A 13580-nucleotide genomic window follows, 5' to 3' on the forward strand; every position below is an offset into this window, starting at 1 on the left:
TGCCGTTCTACCAGAGTTAGCACTAGTGCGTACCAAGGCAGCCTCCTACGGGACAGCTCTTAAAGCCACGGACGTCTCTTCGGGAACGAGCGCTTGCTTTTCCGCTTGCAAAGCAATAGGGGCCGGTAGAGAGACGCTCCATCTCAAAAGCCATTCCCGGGGTGTGTGACAATCAGATGCTCTTCCTTTTGCACAGCAAAGCAAAGCTTTGGTGGGGGGCGGGGAGGGAGCACGCCTGGCTTCCTAGGGGCTGGTCTGAAAGGTGAATTGTTTCTGGGCGGTGACTGGGGATGAAAGGAAACATTAGACACGAAGCCTAAGGATGCTTCAGTGCATGCTCTAAAGCAGTGTTTCTCACCTAGTGGTACACATACCCTTGGGGGGACTCGAGAGACGTCTGGGGGGTACGTCAGCACAACTGAAATTTGGAGGAAACGGATTTTTTGTTATTTTTGTACTTTTTACACCCAAACATTTCATTGCTCGCCCAGCTATGATTAAGTTGTTTAAACAAGTGTATTGCAATAGTAGGAAAAAATTGTGTGTCTGAAAACTATAGGTACTGGGGGTACTTATAATCTTTTTTTTTTAAAGGGGTATTTTATTTAAAAAAGCCGTTGAGAAACACTGCTCTAAAGGCACAACAGCCCTTTAAATGCCCTCACCGACTTTACATTGGTCTTGCTCCAGTTTGTGGCCTTCGTTTTCACAAAAACACAATTTGAGGATCTCATGGGGGTGTGTCAGTTTGTGACTCACTATTTCAGGCCACCTGCACTTCTCTTGTGGTTCATGTGACTGTTACTATTGACCGGCCAGTGGTAAATCCACCTCTACTGATGGCGGTTTATTGCTAAAAATACATTTGCAAAGTCCACTCTTGCACAATATCCGAATAGCTGAGGATTTCAGGGTTGGCCCTTGGTTGAAAGAAAGGCTCTGAGTTCTGAGACTGGGCAAACAAGTGCTACCCCCAATTCAGCACTAACAGAGTCTGTCTCTCGTTTCCTTGACATGGCTTGTCTGAGACAATGTGGCATGTACGTTTAAGGGCGTTGATGTGCTTTCCAAACATGCAGCCTGCCATCTCGAGGGCGCCGGTATTCCCTTCTTACACAAGAGAAAGGCTGGGGCTAATTGGAGTTGAATAATTCTCCTGTCTTGCAACATTGGCAGGGTCAGGCATGGAACCCAGGAATCCTGGCTTCCCGGTTCCCTGTTTGAACCACTGAATCAGGTTCCCTCTTCAAATGACTGGAGAGATTTAAAACTAGTTTTTATTTTAAAAAGCTGTCGCACAACTACCATAAAATCTCGAGTATAATGCGCACTTTTTCCCCCGATTTTTTAGGCTCAAAGCCGGGGTGCACATTATACATAGGAGCATTTTTTTTCAAGTTTTAAACTCCTCCTCCCCTCCGCACAGAAACTTTCCCACTGCAGTGCAGCATGGGGGTTGCTGCCGCGCCAGGCTCCTGGACAAGGCGAGGAACCGGCAGCGCCGCCAGGCTGCAGCGCCCTGGCTCGCTGCCTGCCCGGTGCTCCTTCAGGCTGCGCCTGGGGATTCCAAGGGGTCCCCGCAGCAGGCACGAGCTTGGCGCGGTGCGTGGGCAGCTGTCCACTGTGCGCACGTTTCCCAGGCGAGCCTGCAGGTAGGAGCAGCACGTCCCTCTCGCTCTCCTGCAGCCCAGGGCTGCCTCTGGGAGGCGGGTGAGGCTGGGCTTGGTGCTGGCGGGTCGGCTCCTGGCGCGGCGGGCAGGCCGTGTTGCCGCCACAGCACCCGGGCAGCTGTCCAGGAGGGCGGGAGGCAGGTTTCAAACTCCACCGCCGGCTCCCTGGGCTGCGCGTGCGTTTCCCTGTAGCTTCAGATCCAGTTTAGGGATAATCAAATGTTGTGTTCCCGTTTAGTAGAGACAAGAAATTCTGGACTTCAGAAACAGGTTACCTCCTGTTCTCCTGTACAATGGGGTGCGCATTGTACATAGGAATTTAAATTTTTTCATTATGCTAAGATTCTAAAGTCAGGGTAAAAGCTACGAGGAGTCCTGTGGCACCTTATAGACTAACCGAAGTGTAGGAGCATGAGCTTTCGTGGGCAAAGACCCACTTCGTCAGATGCACGTAGTGGAAATTTCCAGAGGCAGGTATAAACATGCAGGCCAGGATCAGGCTGGAGATGACGAGGTGGATCCAATCTGGGAGGATGAGGCCCACTTCTAGTAGCTGATCTGGAGGAACAGCTTCTCCTCTCTTGGAATTCACACCTCCAGATCAGCGACTAGAAGTGGGCCTCGTCCTCCTTGATTGGATCCACCTCCTCATCTCCAGCCTGATCCTGGCCTGCATGTTTATACCTGCCTCTGGAAATTTCCACTACGTGCATCTGACGAAGTGGGTCTTTGCCCACGAAAGCTTATGCTCCTACACTTCGGTTAGTCTATAAGGTGCCACAGGACTCCTCGCCGCTTTTGCAGATTCAGACGAACACGGCGACCCCTCTGATCCTCAAGTCAGGGTGTGCATTATACATAGGTGCGCATTATACTCATGATTTTACGATATGCCGTTGGCTATCAAGGAAACGCTCATGGTCGTGTGAGCATTTGGCAGTGACTGACATTTCAGTAATTCTACCCAAACCAGTTTAAAGGGATTAAATCAGATAGTCAGGGCCGTATGGTTGGGTTGTCCATTTGAAATCCCCCTTCCCCGCCAATAAAACTCACTGAAAGTCCTGGCCACTTGATTCCATTTCCGCGGGGAAGGCATTTTGAGACTTCGCTCTTAAACCTGCCGGTCTTGCAGCTCGAACGCTGCCGTAACCCTGTCTGTCGAGTTTCGCCATCCAAACTGAGCAAGGAGCAGAAGCTAAACCGTGAAAGTCGAAGTGCACGAGGGCTTCGAAACAGTCAGAGGCCTGATCCGGTATATACGGGAGTCCTGGGTGTCTTCCATTGACTTCGGTGCTAGAAGGGAAGATGGTTTTCCTGGCTGGGGCGGTGAACTCACAGAAGTCTGGCAGGAAGTTTGGAGGAAACTGTCCCTGTAATAGTCTGTTCTTTATTTCTGGTTCTGAAGCCCAGTTTCTGTGTTTAGGTCCCTCGGATTATGTTGTGGCTGATGATTGAACTCGCTATCATTGGGTCGGACATGCAAGAAGTAATTGGCTCGGCAATCGCTATTAACCTCTTGTCTGCTGGGAAGTAAGTTGGCTGCTATCCCCGAGAGAAGCAGAAAATGAGCGTGCTTCTCTAGCGTTTTCCTGTAGCGAGACTCTTAGCACATCGCTGCCCTGTTCTGCTCAGCAGTGCATAAGAGCCCTCTCTGCAGCACGTACTGCCTACAAATATCTGAGATGAAATGTTTTTCAATAAAATGGGCTTTTCTGAGCCTACAACTAGCAGCCGTTGTTGGCTTGACACACTAGAACTCTGAATAAGCTTCCATTGGGCATTGTTAAACCGGAGGTTCAGAAAAGGGCAACAGAAATGGTGAGGGGTTTGGAACGGGTCCCATACGAAGAGAGAATAAAAAGGCTGGGACTTTTCAGCTTAGAAAAGAGGAGACGAAGGGGGGATGTGATTGAGGTCTATAAAATCAAAACTGGTGTGGAAAAAGTGAATAAGGAAAAGTTATTTACTTATTCCCACAGTAAAGGAACCTAAAGGTCACCAAATTAAATTAATAGGCAGCAGGGTTAAAACAAAAGGAAGTTTTTCTTCACTCCGCACACAGTCAACCTGTGGAACTCCTCGCCAGGGGATGTGGTGAAGGCTAGGACTTTAACAGGGTTCAAAAAAGAGCTAGATCGATTCACAGAGGTGAGGTCCATCCGTGGCAATTAGCCAGGATGGGTAGGAACAGTGTCCCTGGCCTCTGTTTCGCTGGAGGTGAGTGACGGAGGAGGGATCACGTAAGGGGATTCCCTGTTGTCATCCCTCCCTCTGGGACACCTGGTGTTGGCCACAGTGGGCAGACAGGACGCTGGGCTGGATGGACCATTGGTCTGACTCTGTCTGGCCATTTTTATGTTCAGAGCCTCGCGGTATCAAACACCAGAGGGGCTTCTGTTAGATCAGGACTAAAGCCAGGAGGACACTGCTATAGAATCTTAGCCCATTTGGTGTTACCTGCACATTAGCCACTTTGACCAGGCAGCTTAGCCATGGAGACTTAATGAGAAACTCCAGACTCGTTGCCTTATTGCAGAGAGGTGTGACGCACCCCGGAGTGACGCACCCAGCCTGGCTTAAGCTGTGAGCTGTTCATGTAGAAAACAGACTTCGTCTCTTGACTTAAGTAACTAGCAGCTTGTGGGAGGACGAACCAGGCCTCGAGAGATGTTTGTGCGGGGTGGTTAAACAAAAAGACCAGGGTCCCTGCCCCTGACCGTAGGGAAGCTTGGAGAAGATCTGGCAAAAGTACTATTCCTGCTGACCTCCGTTGATCGATTGCAGAGTCCCTTTGTGGGGTGGAGTGCTCATCACCATTGCTGACACGTTCATGTTCCTGTTCCTGGACAAGTACGGTGAGTTCTTTCTTCTCTTTCGTTGTTTACGCACCAGCGATGAAACCGGGCAGCTGTGCCCCAGACGTGCCCTCCAGAGCTTGCTAATGGCTTGTTTCTTCCACAGGCTTGCGGAAACTGGAAGCGTTTTTTGGCTTTCTTATTACCATCATGGCCATTACCTTTGGATACGAGGTAATTCGCACTGGAACGCCTTGGTGACTGCCCCTCCGGTCTTTTTGCTGAACTTGAACTTCGTTCTCTTCTTCCTCTGCTTTTCTGTGTTTGAATAGCATGACTGCCCTACTCAGGGTGGGTGTTAAGGACGGCAGTGGCAAAACTCCCATGGATTTTTAAGGATGCCCGAGTTAGTCCAAAGTCAGTGGGAGTTTTACTTCCAGCAAGTGACGCTGATGCTGAGAGCATCCTCTTCTGCCAGGCCTCGTGAGGTCTCCTTTCCTTGTGCTCTCAATTCTGGAAAGCACTTTAAGCTCAGGTTTAAAGTCAAACATATCAGCTGAGTCGCTTCCCCCACCCCTTCCCGGGGGGGGGGGGGGCGGAGGTTTTCCCATGCAGCTTTTTGAGTTTTTTGTCAAAACCCAAAAGATTCTGGTTCAAAAACCCAAACTTTTCTATGGGAAGCAGTTCTATTGGAACAACTTAGACCAATCCTAAAGCACCTACTTTAACGGTCTCCTATGTGCACCTTCTTTTGTGTGCGGCCCATGTTAACTGGGGCTCTTCATTTGCCTTCTGCCTCAAATCGGGCTGGTGCTGGCTCCAGAGGGTTAGACCAATTCAAGGATTGTTCGCTATTTAAACCCAGTTCAGGGATTGTTTGCTATTTACCTGTATCTGGCGAGCACACTGGGGTCCAACATTGACATTGCTGTTTCAGTGCTAGTGGGTAACAGTCTCTAACTTTTAAAGAGGGGGAGCTATTCCTGAATTACTCCGTTTGGACTGGGTAAATAAGTATAGCTCCATATATATTAATCTCCTAGAGCTGGAAGGGACCTTGAAAGGTCATCGAGTCCAGTCCCCTGCCTTCACAGCAGGACCAACACTGTCCCTGATCGATTTGGCCCAGATCCCTAAGTGGCCACCTCAAGGATTGAACTCACAACCCTGGGTTTAGCAGGCCAATGCTCACACCACTGAGCGATCCCTCCCCCAATTGGGGGCCTTCCAAGTTGTCCCTCTGAGCAGCTGTGTGAACTGTGCCAATCCACAGGTCTTAGCGGCTCTGTTGTGTCTGTGTATAGTATGTTACAGTAAAGCCAGACCAGGGAAAGCTGCTGACGGGGATGTTCCTGCCCTACTGTGAAAACTGCGGCACCCCCCAACTAGAACAAGCGGTGGGGATCGTGGGAGCGGTCATCATGCCACACAACATGTACCTGCATTCTGCTTTAGTCAAGGTAAGGGGACTGGGGTGGGGGGTGATTCCCGTGTTCCCGCTGGCTCACTCTTCGTAAATATGAGGAGACTATTGGGATGCGATAGTAACGGCTTAGCGCAGGGGTGGGCCCCCGTCGGGGTTCTGTGTTTACCGTTCTCATGTGCAGGGGCGGCAGACTCCGCGGGTTTTTTCCTCCCGGTGTTACTAAAGTGACACGTACCTACAGTGGGGGGCGTGCGGATGGCACACCACACCGGCTGTGAGAGCCGGGTGCTCCCCCTGCAGCCAGTCAAAGCACCGCTGACGGTTCCCCCGCCCATTCTAGATTGCGAGTGCAGCAAGCAAACCTACCTCCTCCCGGGAGCCTGTCTTGGTTGGGACGCTCTTGCGGCCCACTGAGCCGGAGGAGAGCCACGCATGCAGCCGCCTCGGTTGCCCATTGCTGGCTTAGAGGAAAGCGCCTCGTGAGGTCTGGTGTGTTTGAATAGTAGTGACTGCCCTTGTCGGAGCGAGTATTGTCGAGGAAGTCAACGGCAAAACGCCCATTGATCGTACGATGGAGGGTGAGTCCCAAGTCAGTGTGAGCTTTATTCCAGCACACGACACCGATGCCGCGCACCTTTGAAAACCCTTCTCTCTAGCAGCAGTCCCTGGCGCTCTTCATTCTTTGGAATCAGGCCAGTAAGCTGAGTCTGATGTTGACTGTTCCGCGTAAGTTTCCAGAACTAGAATACGCCACGTGCACCATGATAGAGCAGTACTGTCTCTGTGACATGGTTAACACTTGACAAATACCTCACCTGTATCGGAGACGTCGGAGGAGTCTCTGTGCCCTGTGGGATCCATCCATATTTAATTCTAGGGGGGATCAGATGACAAACCCAGCTGAATTTTATAGCTGAGGTCCATCAATCTGTCCTGCAAATAAGTCTGGCTTCTTTCTCATTCGCCCACATCTCCCTCCCCATAGTAACATGCGTTTAGAGCTCAGATTGATGCTTCCTCTTAACGTACTAGCTCCTGTATCTTAGGGCACATCAGCAGGAAGCCAGGCAGCCTTTGGGGGCCACACTGAGCTGGGACGCACGTCCAGCATGGCGAGAGGTTTTTTTGTTTGTTTTAGAGCTTCTGTTCACCATGGTGAAATCAGTCTGCAGGAGCAACGCACTCAAACGTGCAGTGTTAGTGCACCCTGCGAATGGGTGGGGTTGTGCTTGTGTGAATGTGGGTCAGCCACAGCCCTGCTGCTTCAAACCATGCCTCTTTGCTTGGGGTGCACCCCACGGCACTGTTGCATTAGCAGCTCCTCGTGGCTGGCTGCTGGGTAATGTCTCCTGTGTCAGATTGTTCTGGCCAAAGTTCAGCAGCAATTGACGGAACAACCTGTTGGAGATACCGCTGGTTCCATCCGCTAGCGGTTCTGAAATGCCTCATTGTCTTTCAATGCTCTCTCTCCAGTCGAGGCAGGTGAATCGTGCCAACAAGAAGGAGGTGCAAGAAGCCAATAAGTATTTCTTCATCGAGTCCTGCATTGCCCTCTTCATCTCTTTCCTCATTAACGTCTTCGTCGTCTCCGTCTTCGCCGAAGCCTTTTTTGGGCAGACGAATGCAAATGTGGTGAGTCTCTGGCGTGCGTGGCGGGGAGAAGGGGGGGCTGGCCGCTTGTGTTGTGGACTTTCTGGGTTACTGGGAGTCAGAGACGCGGTGGGCGTATGTGTACTGCGGCTGGGAGATGGGATTGTAGCGCATGGTCATACACCTAGCTTGAGTAACACAGCAACAAAACCAAGACAGGCAAGCAACAATATGAGCAGTCACCTGCTCACCTGGGACCCTAGGGCTGTAGCTTCCTTGCTGGTTAGATCAAAGCTAGCTCAGTCACGCCTCCCACTGTAGTGTAGCTACACCCTAAAATACTGGTTCTGGGTTAATAATAGCACCTGTGACCCTGAGTGTTTCATACACGCAGGGCTTGGTTCTCCTTTACAGGCAGGTCTTTTTACATGGCCTGGTATTGTAAAGAGCATAAACGTAGGAACTGCCAGAGTGGCCTAAAAGGAGCCTCAGTGTAAATAAGAATCGGGCCTTGACTCTTTCCTCCCTGCGCTCTCCCTGGTCTGCAAGAGGCACCCAACACGCTAATGCCAGTGCATTTCATCCCACCCACTTCCCTCTCCGCCTCGCGCTCTTCCAGCCCCGGGTTCTGCTCTTGGAATATCATCACAAAAGCAAAACTTCCTAAATGGCCTTTTCCTTCTCTAGAGCCAAGCCTGCACTAACAGCAGCAGCCCCCATGCCGGACTCTTCCCCCAAAACAACCAAAGCCTGGAAGTGGACATCTACAAAGGGGTGAGTGGCGCATGGCCAGGCCAGCCAGGGTGACTTTATCTAACGACCTTCGCCTCCTTGACTCATTTACATGCAGCTGCTGCTGCTTCTGAACCAACGGAGACGAGTCAAGGCTTGAACCCTTAAACACTGTAAGAGCTGCCGCGTTGGGACAGAGCGAGGGGCTGGGTGGCAGGGAACACGGAGCTGTTGGAGCCGCTGGCTCTAAATCTAGGATTTAACCCCAGCTGAGCTGTGACTGGAAACCATTCTGTGTTTCAGGGTGTTGTGCTGGGCTGTTACTTTGGCCCTGCCGCTCTGTACATCTGGGCAGTTGGCATCCTGGCTGCAGGTCAGAGCTCGACGATGACTGGGACCTACTCGGGGCAGTTTGTCATGGAGGTGTGTGACTCGTAGTGTTGCCTTATGTCTGTGTCCTGCTTCTCCTTGTGACCCCTTGAAGTTAGGGTGGCCTCACCTCCTTTCCTGACCATGTCGCTGGCTGCCGGATCAGACTGTCCTACCATTGACTCATGTCCCAGACTCTTAGGTCCCCGATTCCCCTGGGAAAATTCCAGCCTCACGTCCTTAGGTCCCTAGAAGAGAAACTCTCCCTGTAGTAGATCACCCCCTGTAGCTCTGTGGGACGCTGCCTTTCGGGAACAGCCGTTCTTCCGTTTCCCTCCCCAAAGGGATTCCTCAACCTGAAGTGGTCGCGGTTTGCACGAGTGATTTTGACCCGCTCCATTGCCATCACGCCAACCCTGCTGGTGGCCATTTTCCAAGATGTGGAACACCTGACCGGGATGAATGACTTCCTGAACGTTCTTCAGAGCTTACAGGTGAGCAGCTGTCCGCTTGCAGTTCCAAGGGGCACGTCCTTGGAGAGTCGTCTCTAATCATTCGCTCCTTGCATTCGGAACCAGCCTCTTCGTCGCTACCCGTGTTGGCTTTAAGGCAGGGGCGGGCAATAAACCAGCAGCGGTTCACCAGGGTTAGCTCCTGGTGAGCCGCTGCCGTTATATTTACCTGCACCTCCGCAGGTACGGGCGATCACAGCTCCCATTGGCCAGGAACTGCAGACCACGGCCAATGGGAGCTGTGATTTCCCCCTCACCTCCCCCCCATGCCTGCGGTTGCACAGGTAAATATGGTGGGGCAGGGACCTACCAGGGGCTGACCTTGGCAGACCAGATCCGGCCTATGGGCTGGTATTTGCCCACTCCTGCTTTAGGGCCTTCTGTTTGCTCGCTTATAAACATTTTCTGTTGGCCGAGGGATCCTGGGTGCGGAGAGGAGTGGGAGGGACCTGTGACGGCAGCAGCTGCTATCGGAATTGGGTTTTCCAGCAGCAGTGAATTTAGGATCTGCCCCGGCCTATAGCTGCTTGTGAACTGTTGTCGACATTGGTTGTATCGCCTACCCCAGATACTGAGAGATGATACCCACCCATTTATATATTCCCTTATCACGACTAGCTGTAAAACTTCCCATGGGCGAGGCAGCCAAACACTATTCCCTGCTACCTAAAACTTGCACACCTAAACGCTGGCAATATACTAAATGTATCCTGGGACTTTTTAATTCCTTCAGTTTTCGATAATCCAAGCCTGCCGCCAGATGGCCAAAGCCTTTCCTCTAAACCTGTGTAACGTGAATTTTCATGTCAGACATTTGTCTTTGGCTGCATTATCTGCGCCACATCAAGAGCAAGAAGCATATTTAGGCAGGGTTCCACTTACACCTTGCTTACATTTAAAAGTCAGGAAAAATAACAATCTGGTTCCATTCTCCATGGGCTTCCAGCTCTTGGGCAGGAGAGATCAGTGTTTATGGTACCTGGTTCCTGTTGTGAAATGGGGAATGGGAACTGCCAAATTAAATTCTTAAGAGTAGAAGAATTTCAGCTGCTGATAGTTCTTGTCTGAAACATGCTCCGTGCCCTTCAGAATGACACACTCCGTACCCCAGCATAGAATATAGCTTCTGGATTCTCTCATGCAAGAATCTCTCCGTGGAGGGAAGATGGGAAAGCACCGAGTAGTTTACACTGCTACTATTTCTACCCGGGGAGTGTCTTAGAATGCAGTTCCAGTAGCTAAAGGGGAAAACTAGTGTGTGTAAACAAACATGGGGGGGGGTTTATGCAAACAGTCCCGTCCCTAATCTGCATCTTGTTGCCTTATTCCAGCTTCCCTTTGCTTTAATCCCAGTCCTCACGTTCACCAGCCTGCATCCTGTGATGAAAGACTTTGCTAATGGGCTGTAAGTATGACGAGACTCCTGGACCTTTTCCTGATATTTTTTTTTTTAAACCATTTGCTTTAGCTCCAAATATTGATATTCCTCTTAGGTGCTTGGTCCTTAGAGATGTGAGATCTGAGCATAATCTTTGATGTATTTATTCCCACAATACCGTCTGAGGGAGGAGCGTTTCACCCCCGTTTTACATACGGGGACTTGAGAGGCTAAGTGACTTGCCCAAGGTCACATGGGAACTTTTGTGGCAAAGTAGAAAATTGAATCCAAGTCTCCCAAGTCCAGGCTGGCACCCTGACCACGAGGCCACTCTTCCCCTTCAGTATAGTTAAGCAGGGCTAATTGTTCATGAGAAATGTGTGAATTGTTTTTATTCCCTGAACAGTATTGGAGTTCTTCTGTTTGTTGTCGTATACACAGCCCGGTCTCCGCGAGACCTGCCTGAGAACTTACTCTCCTTGCAATGGACATAGGTGTGGGAAGTAGGAGTGTGGGGGATGCTGCAGCTCCCCTAGATTTTGCACCTGGCTTCCCTGAGCCTCGGGGTCAGTCCCACGGCCGGCTCCTCCAGACCTGGGTCCGGGCCTTCAGACACGTCCATCCCTTCTGGAGTCCCACCAGCTCTGGGGTCCAGACTACTGGGTCTGGAGGCTGCTCCGCCACTGGCCCCCAGGGCTCCGTCGCCACCTCCGTGTATAAGAAACTCGGTGTGGGTGTGAGTGTGGGTGTGTGTTGCTTCCTGAGCACACTCTTGACATCTTGTCTTGCCCCTTTATCTAGTCAGTGTTTTTCGTCTAAAAGTAGGGTTAGAAAACAGTCTGTACCATTCTGTGAACGTTGGCATGACGAGAAGGGTTCCCTCCAAACTGCAGGGGAAATGGGAACCTCCCTCCCTCTCCCAAATCCCCCTCCAATCCCGTTTCTTTGGGGTTTCCTTTTAGAGGCTGGAAGATCGCTGGCAGCGTGCTCATTCTCATTGTCTGCTGCATTAACATGTATTTTGTGGTGGTCTACGTCACTGCGCTGGGACACCTGGCCTTATACGTGGTGGCAGCCATTCTCTCCGTTGTCTACCTGTGCTTTGTTGCCTACTTGGTGAGTATTGTACATCCGTGTTCTTTGGCAAGACTGTTGCTATATAATGTTGGGATTCAGTAACTGTTGGGCTGAGGCAGCATTGTGACAAATAAGCTTGCTTTCCCGAGAACTGGAAGCTTTTATTTAATAACCCATAGAAATCTTACAAAGGCTAAGTAACCCTCGCCATCCCCTAAGTGCATCATTTCAGATGTGCCTCAGTTTCCCATAAATCAAGACCTGTTCAAGGGCCAGGCAGAGTCAGAAATTTGTCTCCCAGTTCTGTGCTTAGTCCATTAGTCCTTGAAACTTCTTACTTTCCATCCCAATTCCCTTAGTGACTCATCTGAACAAGCCTAGATTAAACTGTGCTATGCTAACTAATAATCTGATGGGGAGAGACCTTCAAAATGGTGCAGAGTTCCTGATTTGTTTGTGTGCATTCAAATGGTAAGAGGGGACAACTATGTATTTGTTTAAAGAAAAAAGGTCTATCAACATGCAGTGTGACTTTCCTTCCTGTGATTGCGTCTGTATCTCTTACGGCCAGGCCAAACTAAAAGGGAATGTCGAATCAAGATGCTCAACTCCTGCTACGTTAATTACATAGCTGGATTTGGCGTATCTTGATTCGAGTTTCCTCTCTGTCCCCCACAGCAGGAGGCTGATGGGAGCAAATGCTCTTGTCGGCTTCCCTTACTCCTCGCAGGAGTACTGGCCATTGACGGGGGGCGCCCTCTGAGTTCAATTTAGCAGGTCTTGACTAGACCTGCTAAATCAAACTCCGAAAGATCGATCATGGCAGCGTCAATCTTCTGCTTAGTGAAGACATGGCCTAATTTTCTACTTACTGTGAAAAGTGTGGCAAAGTTTAGAGCGGCTTATAACCATGTTCAACAGGCTATTTAATAGCTTTCCCAATCTCAGCAGCCTTAATATGCTTTAACATTCTCCATAGAGCTCATTATGAAGAGATTTGGTAACTTGACTTCCTAGTAATTATTGAAAAATAGCACCAAGTAATCCCTCCATGTTTCCATTCATTAAAGTGCAGCTGCTAAATTGATTGTAACTTTTGCAGGAACATTTCTCATAATCCACTCCTTCTTTAATTCCAGACCTGGCTGTGTCTGATTGCTCTTGGGATCTCCTTCCTGGCCTGTGGGCAAACGGTAAGCGTCACTAGAACAGTGCTTACTGAAGAGCCGTCTGTCACTCAAATTAACTAAACCGTGGGTCTGTCTGTACACAGCAGGTGGCCATCAGAGCCAGTGCGTTTCTATGGTTTACTGTGTGAACATATCAAAACGTATGTGCGGTTTGCACAGAGAATACATGTGCGGGGACCCCCTAACTTGTGAGTTTGTGTTATAAAAGCTCAGCTGTACATATTGGGAAATATTTTGTTGCTAAGATAACTAAGGAGATGGATAAATTTCCTTGCTGATCCCCTTTAATCACATGCCTAAGAAATATTATGTTGCTGCTGGAGATCTGCTTTGCAGGGTAGGAACTGCACGTAACCTACCTCCTATCCAGACGCTAACCAGGCTTAACAGCCTGGCAAAAGACACACTGTGTTCCAGAATGACACTTCTGCTTCGGAAGTCTTCCAGCGACTCTTTAATGCAGGCTGATAAACAGAAGTCAAGCTGCTCAGACAGTATCTGAAGTATTAATCCTTCTTCTGACAATTGCACGTGAAAGGTGCCTAGGTGCTGATTCTGTGGGTGCTCCGGGGAAAAGTCAGTGGGTGGTCACCACCCACCCGCAGCCAACCTCCCCTTCTGCCCCCTTACACCTAGCACCTCCTGCCTGCCCTGAAATGTTTCACATGTTTGGATGCTCTAGGAGGGGAGATGCAGGGTGCTCGGGGGAAGAGTTGTGGGGGTGGGGGCTGGAAGGGGTGGAATGGGAGTGGAGGAGGAGCCGGGATGGGATGAGGCAGGATGGGGACTTGGGGGAGGGGTGGATTGGTAGAGGTAGGAGTCAAGCACCCCTCACTAC

At 50.3% G+C, this 13580-nt stretch overlaps 1 protein-coding gene across 5 annotated transcripts in view; it reads left to right on the plus strand.

The window, feature by feature from the left end:
- The window catches only part of SLC11A2 (solute carrier family 11 member 2), a 42769-nt gene that overhangs the window by 19551 nt on the left and 9638 nt on the right, over positions 1 to 13580 (plus strand). For all 5 annotated transcript variants that reach the window (XM_075901700.1, XM_075901703.1, XM_075901702.1 and 2 more), the window contains 11 exons: positions 3097 to 3203; positions 4458 to 4528; positions 4635 to 4702; positions 5773 to 5928; positions 7368 to 7526; positions 8172 to 8258; positions 8520 to 8639; positions 8930 to 9079; positions 10429 to 10502; positions 11438 to 11591; positions 12692 to 12745. In XM_075901700.1, coding sequence (XP_075757815.1) covers positions 3097 to 3203; positions 4458 to 4528; positions 4635 to 4702; positions 5773 to 5928; positions 7368 to 7526; positions 8172 to 8258; positions 8520 to 8639; positions 8930 to 9079; positions 10429 to 10502; positions 11438 to 11591; positions 12692 to 12745 — 1200 coding nt within the window. The remainder of the gene's footprint in view (positions 1 to 3096; positions 3204 to 4457; positions 4529 to 4634; positions 4703 to 5772; positions 5929 to 7367; positions 7527 to 8171; positions 8259 to 8519; positions 8640 to 8929; positions 9080 to 10428; positions 10503 to 11437; positions 11592 to 12691; positions 12746 to 13580) is intronic.

The sequence above is a fragment of the Pelodiscus sinensis genome, chromosome 19, assembly GCF_049634645.1.
Source record: "Pelodiscus sinensis isolate JC-2024 chromosome 19, ASM4963464v1, whole genome shotgun sequence".
In the NCBI taxonomy this organism is placed as follows: Eukaryota; Metazoa; Chordata; order Testudines; family Trionychidae; genus Pelodiscus; species Pelodiscus sinensis.